This window comes from Mixophyes fleayi, chromosome 11 (genome assembly GCF_038048845.1).
Source record: "Mixophyes fleayi isolate aMixFle1 chromosome 11, aMixFle1.hap1, whole genome shotgun sequence".
NCBI classification, from domain to species: domain Eukaryota; kingdom Metazoa; phylum Chordata; class Amphibia; order Anura; family Limnodynastidae; genus Mixophyes; species Mixophyes fleayi.
In genome coordinates this window covers 92,728,079-92,747,901 of record NC_134412.1, presented here as the reverse complement: position 1 = coordinate 92,747,901, position 19,823 = coordinate 92,728,079, and the positions used below count along the sequence as shown (strand labels likewise).

At 41.8% G+C, this 19,823-nt stretch overlaps 1 protein-coding gene across 1 annotated transcript in view; it reads left to right on the top strand.

The window, feature by feature from the left end:
• LOC142107145 (uncharacterized) overlaps positions 1-19,823 on the top strand; it is a 247,993-nt gene that overhangs the window by 172,279 nt on the left and 55,891 nt on the right. Inside the window, exons 57-64 of the mRNA XM_075190329.1 lie at positions 1,633-1,824; positions 9,165-9,389; positions 10,247-10,396; positions 11,460-11,563; positions 11,886-12,100; positions 16,233-16,453; positions 17,304-17,450; positions 19,526-19,690. Coding sequence (XP_075046430.1) covers positions 1,633-1,824; positions 9,165-9,389; positions 10,247-10,396; positions 11,460-11,563; positions 11,886-12,100; positions 16,233-16,453; positions 17,304-17,450; positions 19,526-19,690 — 1,419 coding nt within the window. The remainder of the gene's footprint in view (positions 1-1,632; positions 1,825-9,164; positions 9,390-10,246; positions 10,397-11,459; positions 11,564-11,885; positions 12,101-16,232; positions 16,454-17,303; positions 17,451-19,525; positions 19,691-19,823) is intronic.

The window sequence follows — 19,823 nt, the reverse complement described above, 5'->3', positions numbered from 1 at the left end:
GAGGTGGTGATTTAGTCTCCACCCCTCTTTTGACAACCAAGCACGCTGAACGGACCTGTACACAGTGTGCTGCTGCAGGCAGCAAGCTCTTGCTAGGGGTGGCAATTGCCCCAATCGCCTCCCTGCCCTCTGTATCCGCCAGTGCTACCGTCCCATCATTAAGTATTCCTCTGCTGCTAAGCTTACCTAGAGTTTGGACAGAAACCAGGCAGTGATTAACCAGGCAGAAGACTCGGACAGTGTGATCTTCATCTGTCCTGGGTACACACAAACGTCAAAGTTCTAGAAATGATTTCCTTTTCTATCTAATATTTAAAACTAAATGGCATACATTGCAATACATTTATTGCTTGATACATTAATCCTGGGTTTGTAAATCCATCTCTCTCAAGTCACTGACAGGCTGGCTTGTCTCATGCATGTCTAGCTTATAGCTCCTTGGTATAATGCTATTTAGTAGAGGTCATTGTGGCTTTCTGCAGTATGTAGATGACTGGATTATAGTATAAATGGAAACTATTACTCCTATAGATCTCTGATATGAAGGAAAGTATCAAAGTTGACAGTCTCCCCTGCTGATAAAGCAATAAGTAACTATCTACATGAAGGAACTTCAGAAAAGTGTAAAAAGTTTATTTAACAAAACAAACACTTGCGCTGTGATAAAATTATTAACAAGTTTTCAATCCTGAAAGCTCTGCTCTCTAAACAGAAAACACATTTTTAAAAGAGCTGGAAAAGTAGGTTGTATTACAATTCAAATGCTATGTTACAATTGGATGAAATAGTATTGGAGCGTTTCTTGATCCATCATGGTCCTAAGGCTGAAATGGGATGGTTTTAGAAAACTTGGAATGTCTTTGTTCGCTAGTGATTAGAAAGATCTGTTGTTTAACTCTTCCACTGCTGCTCACATCCCTCTCCTCAGCTCACACAAATAAATAAAAATGGCATAAAAAAAATACCACATCAAATAAAATGATAAAACTAAAATATTTTAAAAAAATTGTGATATATGTTTCATGATAATATATTGACTTCATCCAAACATAACTTTGACACCCCATATATATGTGAGTATATGGAATGGATACATTGTAGCATCCATCTACTGTTGACATGAGCCTTCATAGGCGAGTGTCAAATCTTTCACTCTGGGAGACTTTGGTATTATAACTGGTGCAGATACAGCTCTGTTATAGTTGGGACTAGAAGAAACGTGAGGATAGTAAACGCTTTCTGTCACTTAAATCCTCCCAAGTCACAAATAGTGCACAGATACCTTTGGAAAACCAGAAATTAGTAGAAGGAGATACAGTATGGGAATGTTATCTAGATGTCCAATTTTATAGGTAACATAAAGCTGTGAATTAGTACGGTGGACAAAAACGTGTCCTGAAAACTGATGGAGTGTTTATAACCCATTGGGTGAGTCTCTGCTTCCATTCTCGAAACATTGGCAGTAATATAATTACTATAGATTCTAAGCTTGTGAGCAGGACCCTCTCATCTCTCTGTCTGTAATTACTGTGGTTTTGTTCCCAATTATAAAGCGCTACGGAATATGCTGGCACTATATAAATAAATGTTACTATTAATAATTATAATAATAATATCATTGAATGCTGATAGGAGATTGCCAGGCTGGATATTTCTGTGATGTTCGATCATTCCGCCCTGACCAAGCAATCTGTCCCCCTGGATTTTACTGCCCTGGGGGTACAGCGTCTCCTGTTCCCTGCGACAGCGGGACCTACGCCCCTCTCAGTGGCAACAAGTCACCCAAGGACTGTCAGCCATGTCTATCTGGGCACTTCTGTAATGGTATGTCACCAGTATACATATGGAATTTTTGTGTTGTTTGGATTTATTATGGAAATGTGTTTAATGGTCGAAATATATCCAGGAAAATAAAGCAATGACATTTGACATTTATATTTTTATGATTTTATGGTAAAATATTAAATATTAAAGTTGATGCATAGGAGACTGTATATAAATGCTTTAACAGCAGGAGGAAAAGCCCTCAAAATATTCCCATTAATATCCATATGGGTTTTATTGTGTCTAATCTTCAAATACAATTCTACATTTGTGCACATCTACATTATTAGACAAATCTAAAGCAGAAATGTTTAATATGTACTGTAACAAGCTACAATTAGATGTTTTTCATAAAATCTATATATATTAATGCAATAAATAAAATAACTACTAATCACATTTAATATTTTCTGTTATTATTATAATTTCTTTATAAGCCGCCAAAAATATGTACAGCGCTGTACAATGGGGGAATAGAGCAAATAACAAAGACATGGAGGACCAACATGCAAAGTAATTGATATACAGGAAGCACAACACTGTGCATAAGACATAGGCAGGATATATAGCAGAGGTGATAAAGAACATGTAAGGGGCAAGATACAAGTATGCACCAGTGATTGATATAGGAGCAGAAAAGAGGAAGGAGAGCCCAGCTTGACAGTGCTTACAATCTAATGCGAGGGGTGAGGCTGAGACAAGAGGGGTGTCAGAGTGAGAATGTGGGTGTAGGGAGGGTGGTCCAGTGGGGTAGAGTTAGGAAGAAAACTGGGAGGCTTTGATGATCAGGGGGGTTTAAAAGGCACATTTGAAGCATTGAGGTGATGGAGAGTTGGACGTGGCAGTGTCTTGGAGGCAGCAGTGCGTTCCTTTTGCTCATCTTAATAAGACCAGTTTTCTTGATTATATAAATAATATTAAAGTATCCTGAATGAAGGAGCAGAACATTGGATTACTAAGCTGATTCCCAGACATAATTTGTGTCCCAGTCTAAAAAATGTTTTGAGAAATAGAGGGTTTACACAAATTCTCCTTCCACAGAAGTAGACTGTTAGGTGATGATCCCTATGGACCCTTGCCATTAGCTAAATACTCTTTCTCTTTCATGTTATCTGGGTTACTCTGCTTCCATGGGTCGTGAGAGTGGAGGTGGAGTTGACACTTAACAGGATAACTTTGTTAATGTATCAAAGCTGACAAACCCCTCCCCTCTGCAACCCCTGTAGCATCTCAGTCTTAGTTAAGTGCCCAATGGAGTTAGGCTTACTTTTATGACAGGAAGAAATTATTCTATTTTTTCTCTAAAGATTTTAACTTTAAGTGTTGCAGCAATGTGCTTGTTAGGTGGCAGAACAGTTAGATGACAGTGAGAGCCGGGCAGCTCTCACTTACAATGATAGTGTTTTTTATTTTATTTTATTTTTATAAGCATAGATCGAACAGCGCTGACAAGTGGATTACAGCCGCTGACAGGCTGTTAAAAAACCCGGATACCAACACTGCCAAAACGGCATAGAGCCTTTATATTCTAGAAAGGGGTATTTTGAAATAGAATTGTTGCAATAGCATTTTTAGCAAAAATATAGAATAGTTATTGCATAACACATAGCCTTTGCAGGAGATACTAACTTTTGACTCTTGTCATAGATTAGTTAGTATCTTTCTATTTGCTTGTGAGTGATTGCCTTCATTTCATTCTTTTACCGTTATATTATTTACTTAAAGGAATGTCTGATAAGGGAAAGGCACCTTGGGCAAAATATTATACCTGTTCCAAGTGTAAAGATAAGTTACCAATGGGACTACAGGATCTGGGGGCACTTTCTGCTGACTGCAGCGGGCGTACCCTAGCCATGCAGGCTCTGGTTAGCGGAAACGCCAGCATGGGCAAATGCCCTAACACGGGGGGCTGAGACATTGGTTAAGCTGCTATTTAAAACAACAGAGATTCCAGCAGTTGTTGCAGTTCTCCCCTCTACCTCAGTAGCTATTGACCCCTTAGTAACAGGCAGGATTACGGGAACCGCCAAGTCCACTGACTTGGGATAGGCTGGGGCTCCATCGGTCCGCACCTCACAAGACCCTCCTACAGGAGAACCGGCTTGGTCTGGATAGGTTAAACCGATTCTTGTATGCAACAAGGCCATTACCAAAAAATAACAGACACCGATCTTCTAACCCCCTTCTGACCATCTCTGATTCGGAGGGATCGTCAGAAGATGAGGGTGAACTTATAGAAGACTCTGATTCTACACAGGTCTTAGACCCAGAAGAGTCTTCCAGATATCAGGGTATTGACGACTTGGTGGTAGTAGTTCGTCAGACTTTAGGTATTCTGGATCTAGAAGAGACTAGAACATCAGATCAAAGTATCTTAAAAAAAAAAAAAAGCTAGGAAAAGTGCAAACTGCTTTCCTCCAGTAGAACTGAAAGAAGTAGCGATAGCATCCTGGAACCAGCCAAATAGGAATTTTACTTTTCCGCATAGGTATCTGGCTTTATATCCATTACAGAAGGAGGAAATCAACCATTTTGAACAGGTTCTAGGGGTTGATTCACCGGTGTCGCGCTTAGCAGGACACACCACACTCCCTATCCCAGGAACAGCCACCCTGCAGGATAATACTGACCGCAAAATAGAGGGATTTCTAAAGTCCATCTACACTGCGGCAGGTATGTCATTCAGACCTATGTTTTTATCGGCATGGGGGTTGCCAGGGCTATGGAAACATGGGCTGACCAATTAGCAGGGACTCTGCAAAATTCGGAATTGCTTCCCCTTGCCCTGCATCTCAAGGAGGCTTCCGGATACTGATACGAGACCGCCCAGAATGCAACCTCCATCTCTTAATCTATATCTGCAACCGCAGTAGTGACCAGGAGAACCTTACGGCTCAGGTCCTAAGATGCAGACACGGAATCAAAAAAATCTTTAGAATCACTCCCTTATTCAGGGGGATTGTTATTCGTACCTGAATTGGACAGCATAATTTGCCAGGCCACAGGAGGCAAAAGCAGAGCTTCCTCCCTGTAAATGTTCCAAAACCTAGAACACTGAGGTTTGGTTCATTTCAGCAGTCCTTTCGTGGGGACTCCTCTGGCCGAGGCCCGACATATAGACCGAGAACTTCGACCTCTAGAGGATAATTGTATAGAGGTAGGCCTTCCTCCTCCACGAAACGTCCATCTCCTAAGCTTTCAGAAATGCAGTCAGTTTGACGGTCTCCCTCCCCGCGGCTGCGGGAGTGGGTGGACGTCTGCTATTGTTCAGAGATCAGTGGACAGTGTCCTCGAACGAGAGGATAATTCATATATCTATCAGGTCCTCTCTGTTCTTCTCAACCAGCTTACCCCGCGAGCCTCGGAAGAAAGAGGCAATGCTTACATGTGTTGCCTCTCTTCTTTCTGCCAGAGTCATCTGCCAGATTCCGGAACACCAAAAGAGACAGGGGTTCTACTCCAATCTCTTTTTGGTCCCAACGCCGGACAGCTCGTTCCGGTCTGTGCTAAACCTAAAGCCGATAAACCGGCACCTACTGGTGGCCAGGTTTCCAATGGAATGCCTTAGGTCAGTCATCAGTGGACTGGAACCAGATCAATTCATGGCATCTATAGACATCAAAGATGCCTACCTTCAACTCCCTATCTGGACAGCTCATAAGGCCCTTCTCAGATTTACAGTGGGACCGTCTCACTACCAATACAAAGCTCTCCCATTTGGCCTTTCGACAGCACCAAAAGAGTGTTTACAAAAATAATGGCAGCCTGTCTTCATTCCAGAGGAGTGCAAATAGTACCCTATCTGGACAATCTGCTTATAAAATCCTCCTCAGCTCTCCAGCTGAATCGACACCTGGTCCTCAACATCAGGACTCTGGAGACACATGAATGTCTCAAGTCACAATTGATTCTGTGCCAGAAAATGACCTTTCTGGGACTAACCATGGACACCAACAAACAAAAGGTTTTCCTTCCGGAGGACAAATCTAAATCCCTGAGGAACCTGACAGCTCGGGTGATGACCTGCCGCAGACCGTCGGTCCACTTGTGCATGCGTCACGTTGCTTCCGATGGGACCTCTTGAGGATATGGTCAGGATCCTATCTGGAATAGGAGAGACAGCTGATACAGTTGACACCAGAGGCGAAAGCTTCCCTTGGATGGTGGATAGTCCAAGACAATCTGCCAGTGGGGAGGTCCTTTGCCCAATGGTCCTGGATCTTAGTAACCACAGATGCCAGCCTGACAGGATGTAGGGGGCTGTGGTACTTCAGTTGCGACTCCAGGGACTCTTGACCATTCAGGAGGCTTCACTCCCCATCAACATTCTGGAGCTAAAAGCCATGCTAATGGCTTTAGAGAGCGCCCAGGTGATACTTCAGGGAAACCCAATCCGACAATGCAACGGCAGTGTCTTATGTCAACAGACAGTGGGGCACCAGGAGCACTGGAGAAATGAGGGTCCCTGCTCAGACCTTGACCTGGGCAGAGAACAATGTCCCCTCTATATCAGAAATCTTTATCCCAGGAATCCTGAACTGGGAAGCAGACTTTCTCAGCCGGCATGCAATATTGCTGGGGTAATGGTCGCTCCATCCGGAAGTCTTCCAGTCTCTGGTTTTATGATGGGGGATTTCGGACCTGGACTTAATGGCATCGCGTAACAACAGGAAGATGCTGCAGTTTTGCTCTCGAGCAAGAGACCCCTTGGCGGTGGCCATTGACGTAATGAGGATGCCATGGGACTTCAGGTTGGGATACCTGTTTCCTCCCATCCCGATGATTCCTAGAGTCCTTCGACAAGTGAAGCAAGGGGGACACCCAGTTATTCTACTGGCTCCCGCTTGGCCAAGGCGAGTTTGGTACGCAGAAATTCTGGGGGTAGCGGTAGGTCAGGGTGTGAAATTACCTCTTCAAGAAGACCTACTTCATCAAAGACCATTCACACATCAGGAATTGCCTTGGCTCAATTTAACTGCATGGCTCCTGAGGCCAGCCTGTGAAGGTCCAGGAGGTTCACTCCACGAGCAGTGAACAACCTCCTTCGGGCTAAAAAAACTGTTTCAGGACATATTTACCACTGCATCTTGAAAACCTACATCAGGTTTTGTGAAAACCGAACATGTCACACGACTGCCTTTTCGTCTTCCAAAGGTTCTGGCTTTGCTCCAGGATGGCTTGGATGCGGGCCTTCGTCTAATCAGACAGATATCAGCCCTTTCTTCCACGCCTGGCTGACATGCCGGATGTCAGGAACTTCAAGGAGTCCTACATGTGCAGCCTCCATATGTTCCTCCAACGGCCCCCTAGGATCTTAATCTGGTGCTAGATATGCTTCAAGGGCCTCCTTCATCATCACCATTTCATCACCATTTAATTATATATCTCCACTGATTCCGCAGCTCTGTACAGAGAACTCATTCACATCAGTACCTGCTCCTTTGGAGCTTACAGTCTAAAGTCCCTAACATACATACACACACAGACTGAGAGAGAGAGACTGGGGTCAGTTTTGATAGCAGCCAATTAACCTACCAGTATGTTTTTTGGAGTGTGGGAGGAAACCGGAGCACCCGGAAGAAACCCACGCAAAAGCGGGGAGAACATACAAACTCCACACAGATAAGGCCATTACGCACTGCAGAATTCAGGCTCTTGACTATCAAGTTGTATTTCTACTAGTTTTTGTATCGGCTCGTAGAGTGTCTGAATTGGGTGCTCTCTCTTGTCGTGAACCATATCTTATCTTTCACAATGGTAGGGTGCTTCTCAGAACAATTCCCGCTTTCCTGCCAAAGGTGGTGTCCAGCTTTCATGTGAACAAAGAAATATTGGTTCCGGTATTTAAGGGTGGCCCACAGTCTTCACGGACAGGTGCCATGGAGTCTCTGGATGTAGTCAGGCCTCTAAGAATTTATGTCAGGAGGACATCAAAGATTTGCTGCACGGATTCGTTATTTGTTTTGCTTGACTCCTTTAAATGAGGATGGCCGGCTTCTAAGCAATCAATTGCTAGGTGGCTTACTTCTACTATTAAGCAGGCTTATGTCAGTGCTCACAGACCTATGCCAGATAGTATTGTAGCCCATTCTACCCGTTCAGTGGGGGCGTCCTAGGCTGCAGGAAATGGAGCCTCAGCTGACCAGTTGTGCAGAGCAGCCACGTGGTCATCGGTCCATACTTTAACCAAATTTTATCAGTTCAATTTGTTTGCATCAGCAAACGCGGCTTTTGGCAGTCGTGCTCTACATGCCAGGCGATCAGAGTGGTCCCCCCTTAACGGGGTTGCTTTAGAACGTCCCCATGGTAGCAGTGTCCCCAGTTAGGATGAAAGAGAAAAGAGGATTTTTATACTTGCAATAAATCTGTTTCTCTTATTCCATCTGGGGGACACTGCGTTCCCTTCCTTCTGCTCTTCTGCTGTGTGTTCTCGGATTGTTTGACTCCCCTTCCTTGGGGCTTTATAAGTAAACTGAGGAGCTACACGGGTTGCAGTGGGGAGGGGTTTGTCAGCTTTAATATATTAACAAAGTTAACTTGTTAAGTGCCAACTCCACCCCCACTCTCACAACCCATGGTAGCAGTGTCCCCCAGATGGAATCAGATTTATGATCAGAAACGGATTTATCGTAAGTATAAAAAGTATCATTACCCACCTCCCATCCCACTTATCTAGGCAGCTATGGTTTGAATTGACATGTGAGGCCTGATTCAGTAAGGAAAGCAAGGCAAAAAAAGGAGTTAATTTTCTCTTGGACAAACCAGGTTACAATACAAGGGGTGCAAATTAGTTATTATTTTGCACATAAGTTAAATACTTGCTGTTTTTTCATGTAGTTTCATGTACAAATTCTTGATAGCTTTATTTTTACACTGAAATTTATAGTTGATCTAGGACATGCCCTACTCCAACTATAAATCTGTCCCCACATTTTAAATTTACATCCCCCTCCAATGCAACATGGTTTTGCCAAGGTGCAAAGTTACTCCTTTTTTTTTGCTTTCATTTCCTTAATGAATCAGGCCGGTGGTATCTGATTGGATGGTTGCCCCTGCCACCCAATCAGACACAGCCTGTTGTTTTTTTTGCTCTGTGCATCACATTTCAAGACTGCTCGCTGTTCTAGTGAGGGCAACTGTATTTCACTATAGGTGGAGGTCTGAGGTGAGCGAACAATCTACTAAGGTGTGCTCCATTAAAATTTGACGACCCACTAGTGGTGCATTGTGCTACAGCACAGATAAAACATACACACAAAGAATCATATTGTGAAACTATGTATTTAACAGAAATTATAACAAAGTATTTTTTTCTGATGAAAGTATTGTTTGTTATGAAGGTACGGGACAGGTGATTTGGCAAGGTCTTTGCTCGCCTGGATTTTTTTGCCCTCCTGGACAAATCTCCCCCCGGCCGTCTGCTCACCGCTGTCCAAGTGGCTTCTTCTGCCCTGCAGGGTCGCCAGTACCGTCGCCCTGTGAAATTGGAACCTACCAGGCTTTGGAGGGAAGAGAGCTGTGTAACATTTGTCCTACAGGATTTTATTGTGGCCCTGACAATGACAGTGAGTCTTACATTTAGTGTAAATATGAAGATGGGGGTCTTTTTTGATACAACTGTCTTACATGTCATGGATAGTTCATGGTTATTAATGTTGAGAACTGTGATTCAGAAAGGACATTGAAGATCATTAATTAGTGACATAAAATGTGTCCGTTTAATTAAATTTATGGGAAATGCCCCCACAAACTTTCTGGCGCTGGGTCACCCACTGTATTCAAAAAAACTGTCCCTCTTCGGTCACCGGCCACTTGTCTTTTTGCTTCATCTGAAGGACAAGGTCAACAATCTGACACAACTCCTTATTTCTCAGTTGTTTATGATAGCTAAAGTTAGCATAGCGAGACCCTGGCTGGCTCCAGCAAGTCCTACAATAAAATATTGAAAAGCATTGGTCAATACTACTATAGGGCACAAGAGGTTTGTGTATACCAGCAGACATGCTCTAACCAAATTTGACTCCATATGCACTTGCCTCCCCGTGGCGGTGGTTCCAGAATAATCAAGTTTGTGGGTCCCCATCCCATGTCAAATGTCACACACTTTGTAACTTTGTAACATGCATCCATTGTCTAGTTGCACCACTACAGCTCATAGGTAAATTATGCAGACCCTCTTCTTGTATCTGGATGGATATTTATGCGTGGGCATATTTGGTTCATGTTCCTTGACGAGTTTAGCACCTACAATGTAATTTTCCGATGTACTTATATAGATAATTCTCCTGACTCTGATTGAGTTATACTTGCGATTATTTTTCTCTGTTTAATTTCTTATTTTGTATATTTGTATTATTGAAATACCAATAAAAATACTTGAATTATTTTTTTATTTTAATGGGAAATGGAATTTTTTTTGTAGGCTCAGGAGTATCAATGCCAGCTCTGTGTCCCACTGGACATTACTGTCCACCAGGTGCCAGTTTCATTTCTGTGCATCCGTGCCCGGCTGGCACTTACGGGCCTAAGACTGGAGCTTCCAGTAAATCTGACTGTGAGGCGTGCCCAGCAGGTGAGGGCTGACAATCAGGATCTGCATATAATGCTCCCTACAATATAATGTTGAAGCACTCACTATGTGCACAGTACTGTATGCTGCAAGAAGGTCTTAGAAGACATTTATGACACTATTTAATGACAAAGATTGGTCTGCTTTTAACAAGTTTTGTTTTTCAGTGCCATTGTGTAAAGACCTTGGTGGTGGAGGTGGGTGGGGGGCCATAGGCCTTGGACTACATTATACATTTTATTAAAGTACAGTACCTTTTCACACTGTAGGTGGTGCTTTGTCCTTTGGAGAGTTTGTTATCGCCAAAGCCTTAGTACAGAGATTGAGGGGAATATTCCCTAAGTGGCGGTAGCAACGATTCTCGCCGCTTTGTCGTCATTTCTTTTGCGATGCAATTTTATTGAAGACTAAACCCGATGGGCTTTGTCTTTAATAAATTTGACGTCTTAAAATATGAAAGCAAAGCATCGAGAATCGGTGGTTCGTCGGAACAGCTGATTAGTAAATACACCCCTGAATATACAACACTGAAGGCATAGGGGCATAGTTGTCTAAGTCTGTAAAGCCCTATGGGTGGCGAAAACAGGTGTTTTTGTTGGCGATAGGGTTTCGTTCTGTACATTAAGTTTTTACTGCCATGGATAGGATTCAGTGGTAGTTTCCCCATGTAAGGTATGTCCATGTACCCAGTGGACAAAGTGGAAATTTAGAAGTCGTAGCATGGAAAATGTAATTGACTGGAATTTGATAGTTTTACAATCAAAGCAGTAGGAGAAGATACGTTATGGTATACCACCGTATACAGCCCCACTTCCACCACTGCATGGCTCTCCATAATACTCCGTTCTGTTATCGCCATCCCAGTATTGACAGAAGAGCCATAATTTAGAGCACCCAACCTGTGCCACATTGTTATACATCACCTGAGGCATATGCTCTGTTGGTATTTGCGCATCTAATACTTCAGATATTTATTATTATTTAATTAATCTCTCACATTTATTCAGGAATTATTTATATTTCTGAAAAAGTTACTTTTAATTTAACTTTGTTTTTTTTTTTGCAGGGATGTATTGTTCCTCTGAGGGCTTGCAGAAGCCCACAGGTTACTGCTACGCCGGTTACTACTGTTCCCAGGGGGCCATAAACCCAACACCTATAACACCAAGGGTAAGAAACATCTTTTAATGTACAACATGTTTCACACTGAAAGTCGGATGTTACAAGAAATATTTACTACATTTATAAGTTGCGCTTATTTTGTATTTATAGTTCTATGCAGTTTGAATAGCAGAATGTAATATCTTGCACTACAATGTTAGAACTTTCCGTGCTAGAAAAGGACAAATTATATTTAACATTTGTTTATACACTGTCTCTGAACAATACTTACATCTTCTCTCTTTAATTCTTCTGTCTTTCCTTCAAATTTATCACATTTAAACATTGTGCTGATCACAAATACATCCAGCAACTTTTGTTTGGTTGCCAGGTGCCCTTCGATTTACAGTTTCCCCAGAACGATATCTGCCCTGCTGGACACTTTTGCCCTAATGGAACACGGTCTCCAGTACCCTGCCCCTCAGGGTCATACTCTATGGCTGCAGGGCTCAGTACACAAGACGAGTGCCAGCCCTGCCCAGCAGGACATTACTGTGCTCAGGCTGGACTGTCTGACCCGTCCCTGGCATTGCCATGCTCCGCCGGGTGAGTGGCAGATTTTATCAGCTTGTTTCCTACTTGTGGATATTCTGTAAAAGAAGAGGGATAGAAATTATGTCATGATGTGTATGTAGGATCGTCCTCCTTTTGTAGTCTATAGTCTATAACATGATATCGCCATTTCTCCATCACTTCCACTTCTAGGCAGGTTTTTGTTAACACCATAATGGAACATCACTTTATAGGATACACATTTAAAAAAAAATGTGGTTCTTCTGGGCATCCTTGGAGCTGCTGGGTGCCAGTGGTAAGAACTGTTGTGGACCTAGAAGTCCCAGTACAGTCTGGTGATCATCTTGGTCATGGTGACACATTTAGGACTATAAGTGCTAGCATGCCCTGGCAGCCAGAATCCCCAGGAACATGTAGTATGTTATGGGAGGAAAACAGATGATTTAAAAAATAATTTAATTAAAATAAAAACTGCCCCAAAGCTTTCATTTACCTCTTTATTATCCACAGAGAATATTCTGTCTTCTCTCCTGAAGGTTCAAAATAAAAATCATAAGACAACCACATTACTTGTGCCTTGTGGAGACACAAATAATGAATGAATGGATCACTGTGCAAACAGAATCTGGCGTCTGATTGGCTGGACCCTAGCAAAACCAGCTTTTATGGTCTGATCACATATTTAAGTCTCGAGATCAATTATGTCCATTCATTCTCGTTGTGACTCCTCTGATGTTGCAAACTTTTATACCTCATAGATCCCAGCATATTGTCCCGCAAATCCCTGCACTTACGTGTATTACTGGGTGCATTTAAGTAAAACTAGACACGTGTTAGCACAAAACAGCATTTCCGCTGTGTTATTGAACGAGTGTACTGTCTTAATAAGCCCTATTGGGTGTATGACAAGTTGTGTAGTTCATCGTATAAATACTAGGGGGTATATTTAATAAAAAGTGTTTACTGACATACCGGTTCATTTTCTTAACATGGCAATTTCATTAGGCAAAACCCGACAGGCTTTGTCTTTAATAAAACTGCAATTTTAATAGATGGCAAACTGCCGAATACTACTGCTTAGTAAATATAACCCCAGGTGTCGCTCTAATACATGAAATGGGAGTAATAGAGCTCTATGTAAATAGCTGCTTCTAGTGCTGCCACTGAAAATGTGATTTGTTAATCTGTTAATTAACACTAGGTGTCACTCTTGCATATAAAATGGGAATGATGTGATCTGTTATATGAACACTAGGTGTCGCTCTTACGCGTGAAGTGGAAGTATTGTGATCTGACATATAAACACTATGTGTCGCTCTTACATATGAATTGAAAGTTATATCACACAGTACATTGTGAATCTCCTGACATTGACAGGAGATAGTCGTTTACTTATTTTGTATTGTAGTCATTAAACTCCAATTATCTGTCACAAGATAGAAAATAATGAGAGCTGTAATGAAGTAAATGGACTCATGTTTAATTTCCTGTCATATGAAAATATAATAATGTGGCTGAAATGTGTTTTTATATGATGTACAGAAAACAAATCCTGCGTTTAGTTGTAATGCTGGCACTGTTTATCACAGTGTGATTTTGTCAGACTCTTGTGATTGATGTGTGTCATCTATTCTGAGTGAGGATTGAAGGAGCTGTGATGGTTTTAGGAAACCAGCTGTATTTAGGGACTGACATATTAAAGGACAAGAAGCACTATTGTCAGCTGTGTTATCACAAATCATTCAAAAAATTATTTATTCTATGAATAAAGCATTTTTTTTTAATGTGTAAATATTTTTAAATACGTTTTTTTAATACAGTTGATCTAGCCTATTTCTGGACTTTCAGTTCCAGTCCACAGTGCAAGTCGGCTAGTGAGGTCAAAGAGTGGCTGGACGAAGAGTTAACCCTTTCTGCTCTGGGCTAGTATTGCCGGGGTAGCTATGCATCACTCAACTACCCCAGCGATATATGTATATGTTTTTTAACATAAGGATGTTTTTATCATTTACCAGAAAAAGTTTGAATATGAGGAAAGAAGCGGACGCCCTGTGTAGCATTTTTCAGAGTGTTTGGATGTTGGAATGGGAGGAATGAATGTGTGGACTCTGTCAAAATGTTAAGTATGTATTTAAGTGCTGTTTGTAGTGAGAATTAATGCAATTGTATGCTGCACTCTGATTGTCTCTGCGACTGGATCCATTTCTTCATTACTGTAGGATGAGGTGCTGTTGTGATTACTGGATGTAACTCCTTAGAATATACAGAGGAGCTGACTGAGATCAGCATCAGAACTCATCTGGAGAATTAGTCTGCAGCATTTTTCAGATATTGTTTTCGGTCATGTTCCTGCTCCTGGATCAGCGCTTGGCTCCAATATGCGCTTCTTACCAGTGGCATGATGGGAAGTAACAGGGTCATTCCACATCAAATCAACACGGGGTTTCAAACTGACTCTTTCAGATTGCAATTAAATTTGGTATAATAAATGCTGCCATGGGTGTAAAGAAATACCAAATTTAATTGAAATGTAAGGTAGATTTTTTTCTAAAATTATGTTGATGTGATGTGAAATGACCCAGCGGCAAAGCTTGGAACAGCCAAGAGAGGATTTCTGATGGGCTCTGCTCCAGAGTAGGCCCAGCTGAGTTTTTTTCGGATGAGCGCCTGTCCACAATTAGAAAATGTATTAATATCAAAGTAGGACTAGTTATTTTGTCTGCGTTTGACTCTCTGTCCTGTGTCCTCCTAAGGAGCATTCTATGATAGAGGGAAGATTCCACTCACATTTCCTCTCAATTCATGTCCCTCCCATGGATTAAGATGATTTTATATTGTTTTTATTTTGTTTTCTCCTTCCTTATAGTTGTACAATCAGAAAGCCCAAACTTATCTTAACTTGCGTACACCTGCTCAATAATGGTCAGCACACTGCTGTGGAAAATGTCTGTGCACACACAGAGACTATAGACAGGGAAAATGGATATCTGCACAGACTGTACATATATTACACCATGTTCGGGGGAGTCACACACATCCAGTGCTTTCCTGGAAACAGGCTGACCAGATCACCATTTGTGTCCCCAGTTTTTTATTATTGACTGAATACTACTTAAAAGCAGCAAAGTTACTAAACAGCTTTTTTTGAGCATTTACAGTCAACATACACCAAATAAATACAATGAATTTAAAATTGTAATTACTGCAAAAATAAAATATGTTGCAATTTACTTTAAACTATGTATGTTTGTGCAGAGATATGTACAGGATAAATAAATGGCATTGGAGTACAGAATAGATGAAAGTGATAAAAAACATCTTAGGTTTTCTTTTCTCTATGCAGAGAACAAATTATGTATCACTCATTAAAGGGTAAAAACAGGAATGACCATTTCATGTAAAGCAGAAAGATGCCTGGAATATTGCCTGAGTGCAGGCATGGCAGATAACTGTTCTATTATGCTGACAACGGGGACATTCTGGAAGAATGGTTCCTCAAGAATGACACAATGTTGTAATGCCAAAAATTTCACCAGCATGTAACCACTAGGTGTCACCGTTCTGTTGCTGTTAGGGTTTGGTAAGATTTAATATCTCTGCAACCTGGCATTTATTATAACAACTTCCATTCATTATAAGGAATCCAGATCCGCATGGTTCATTAAGCAGAATAGTTTATGGCCATGTAATTTACTAAATATTTATAGAAAAACAACTACTTGTCATTTGTTCTTATACCACATTAAATATCCAATCTTCAAAATCTGTATATCACATCATGGCTCATAAAGTCAATAGGAGCAAACAGATGTCTAAACAGAAACTAGGAAAAAGCAGCTAATATGTACAGTCTTATGGTTCACATAATCCTATGCAAAAACTGGGATATTAATGGGCCATGAAGTAAGCTCAGTACATAGAAGACCATCCTGGTGTCTGATTGTAAGACAAAGAGAGTGAAACATTTATAGGAACCTATGTCTACTCATCCTGTTATTTTAGATGAACAGGAGTAAAAATTATCGAATAATAAGCACTGCGGATGAATTTTTTGTCAGTCTCGGTCTGTTCTGGGAATATTAAGGTTCATAGGATTTCTACATGTAGTGCCTAAACTTACACATGTTCTCCTCTGTAAACGTCACTAAACATGCTTTCATGTTAGGTATGTCTGTAAACAAGGGAGCTCCGTTTCCTGCCCCTCGGATGATATTCATGGGTACCGTTGCCCAGCTGGATTCTACTGCCCAAGCGGGACCACTATCAAGATCCCATGTGACCCTGGAACATTTAGCCCTATGCCAGGGGCAAGTATGTGCCTGCCTTGCCCTGCAGGGAGTAGCTGTATGCATGTGTCAACAGTGGAGCCGCTCAGCTGCCTTCGAGGTAACGATCAACCTCACCACCAGATACTTGCTGTGAGCTGCAAACGATGTTAGAGTAATATTAATAGGCATTGTTGTGGTTTTTGGTATTTGTTATGTTTGTGTCTATTATGTTGTGGATATGAAGTATGCACGTTTTCAGGTAAAAATGATTAAAGAGCCAGTAAAGCCACAAATTCACATTAATATATAGTAAAAATAGTATTACTGAGCTGAATAATATACATGAAATAACTTGAGCATTTATAATAACCTAAATATATCAACCATTCTCTTCATCACTCCTCTGCAACAGGCTGCGTTAGACGGGAGAGGCTAATCCAACTAAGCAGGCAGAGTTTCAGTGACGGCTTTACAGAAATTGAATGATTCAAACACAGGGGCTTAGTGTTCCTATACGGTAGAATCATCTCCAATAATATCCTGCACTTATCCTTGCACTTAATTAAAACTTTGGTCAAATAAAATATTTTAATTTTTAATTTACACTAACAGTTTGCCATGAAGATGTGATGAAATTATACGCAGTACAGTATATATAATACCCAAGTATATGCGCTGTCAGTATCTATTTAGGAATCTGAGGTAATAAGTATTAATGTGTAATGCTGGTGGGATGGGCATGTTTCTTTCTCCCTGTACCCCCTTATTTGTAACCCACACCCTGCTCAAAGGTAAAAAGTCATCTTATTCCCCAATTCCTGGTTATTAGTGAGGGTATAAATCCATACACTCCAATCATTTCAGGATCACACTATCACAGTCTTTATCGCAGATACAAAGTTCTGTCTGTTGTAGAGCATATTACACTGTGGTTTTAGGAACATTCATATAATTCTACTTCTCCTCAGGTAATTACTGCCCAGCCAAGACTGCGGCTCCCATTCCATGTCCAGCTGGCACTTTCAATCCTGTAGAAGGGGCGCTAACATCTGCTTCCTGCAAGAGGTGTCCGGCGGGAAGGTACTGCCGCGGAGAGGCCAACTGGGAGCCGGATGGTACAGTGTTTATTTGTTCTCTGAGCCAAATGTTCAGAGACCCAAACATAAACGTATTACTGGGGAACAGGATATGTACAGAAACGAGAGAGAGAGAAAATGTAGGTTGTGAAGACTAATTGTGGAAATGGGAAGAGAAAGATTGGCTGTAAATATTAGGTATAGCCACTGGGGGAGGGGGGGACCTGGCGGAAGTTTGGACTTCAGAGTGATGACACTGGGTGTAGGGATGGATGACAGAGTAACGGCAGCCATTGAGCCTGGTGAGTCTTTAGGCAGCAATGGTGTACAGCGAAACCCATCCAGACATGTTAATGTGATCCATTCACTTTTCATTTTACAGTAAAATGCAATAGGAAATTTATCTTCCAATGTGCAGTCACTTAAGCCAAATTCTTGTCCACATATACTTAATGTGGTAAATAACCGCTCTCTGCATTATTCCTCACATCCAGTCTCTCTGCCAGACCTCTGCCTTAGAAACATTGCCAGAATACACCCTTTTCTTACCCAAAATGCTACAAAAACCCTTATCCACTCTCATAATCCTTCGTCTTGACTACTGCAACCTGTCTGGCATTCCCAACACCCATATATCCCCACTTCAACCCATCCTAATTGCTACTGCAAGACTGATCTTCTTCTCTTACTGCTTCACATCTGCTGCACCACTTTGCAAATCCCTACACTGGCTCCCTTGTCCTCCAGAATCCATTTCTTACCCTTACCTACAAAGCTCTTAACAACACTACCCCTTCACACATCTTAAAATACTCTCTCTCCCGTCCTCTTAGATCTACCTTTGACCTTCGCCTTGTCTCGTCTCGTCTCTGGTAATTACCTCTCACTCCTGCCTACAAGATTTCGCCTGTGCTGCTCCCCACTTATGGAATTCCCTACCACACTCAGACTGTCCCACAGCCTTCAAATCTTTAGATGCTCATCTCATTTTTAGAGGTGAGCTTATCCCGGATAACACTATTCACATTAATGCACCATCACAACTGTCCAAATCTCCATTCTGAGCCACATTTGCTCCTCTTGTTTCAGCTGTGCCCTCTTCCACTTAGAATGTAAGGTCTCTAATGAGCAGTGTCCTCCATACCCTTTGTTTTCATGTCAGCATTTATTCTGTCTACCTTGTATGTCCCTGTTTTATGTACGTCCTGGTTTCCCCTCTGTACGGGTCAGTGGAGCACTGTGGCACCTTACAAATCAACCATAATAGAGATAACGCCTTTTCACTTGTTATATACATAGTGCAATGCTCACCTTTAGATAACCCCTACTTGAGTTGGGGAAGGGGGCTAGTGTAGAAAATGGCTCTGCCACATTGTTTATTTAAAATAATATATGAGTGAGGTGTAGTGAGAATCATTATGTATAACTGAACATTTTTGCCTCTATTAAGCGGATGTTTGACCATGGATGGTCTGTCTGCAGGGTCTAATTACGGGTTCAGGCTACCTAAGGGTATTATGCTTGTAGCTACCCCCTCGCTTTCCTTGACAGATCTAATGCGGTAGATAAAAATAAACTCATCTTTAATTTAAAACCTAGCTTCATCCATACCCACCATCACCCTTCACCAATTCCCGTTCCCGTTTTTTCAAAACTCAGCTTCACTAGACTTTTTAAAAGGATCACAGAACTGTTTGTCACTCATTTAGTTTTCATCAAATCAGAACTGTGTAGCAGAACAGAGGCATGAACAAGCACTACTGAGGGTGGAGAAGTGAAGGGGGCTGTCACGCCTGTGCTTGTCACTGTCCTGACCTTCAAGTGCCCGCCCAAGGATGTCTCATTGTCTTCAGCCTTTATCATGGGAATACTACAAGATTAAACCCTTCCTACATTTTTCTGTCATGTTTTCTTTTTACTTCGGAGAAAAGCTAGTTTATAACTCTCCATGTCACAAGTTCGCACCCTCAAAATTTGACGCCTTAGGATGCAGCCTAGTCAGCCTATTGGATAGTCAGGCCCTGTTTGTTTGACATGTTTCTACTTGCTATAGCACAGATCGCAGTGCTCATATTACAGTATATTCGCCACCACCTCCCCCTCTTTCTGTGCAGGGCTGTGTTCTCCTGGCTATTATTGTGAAGGAGAAGCAGCAGATGCCATCCCACAGAAGACCTCCGTCTTTCCGCTAAATGGCCCGTGTCCTGCTGGCCATTACTGCCCTGAAGGAACCCGGTCTCCAAAGCCCTGCCCTGTCGGCACTCTGAAGAACACAACAGGTTTGTGAATTCGGTCCGGAATCATTTTTAGCACAATGGTAACTCGAGTAATGCCTCCAGCGCGTGGTGTTTTAAGAAATGGAAGCTGTAATGTCAAAATGAGCTTGGTTAATCAGGTGCCTCTTTACCTGCT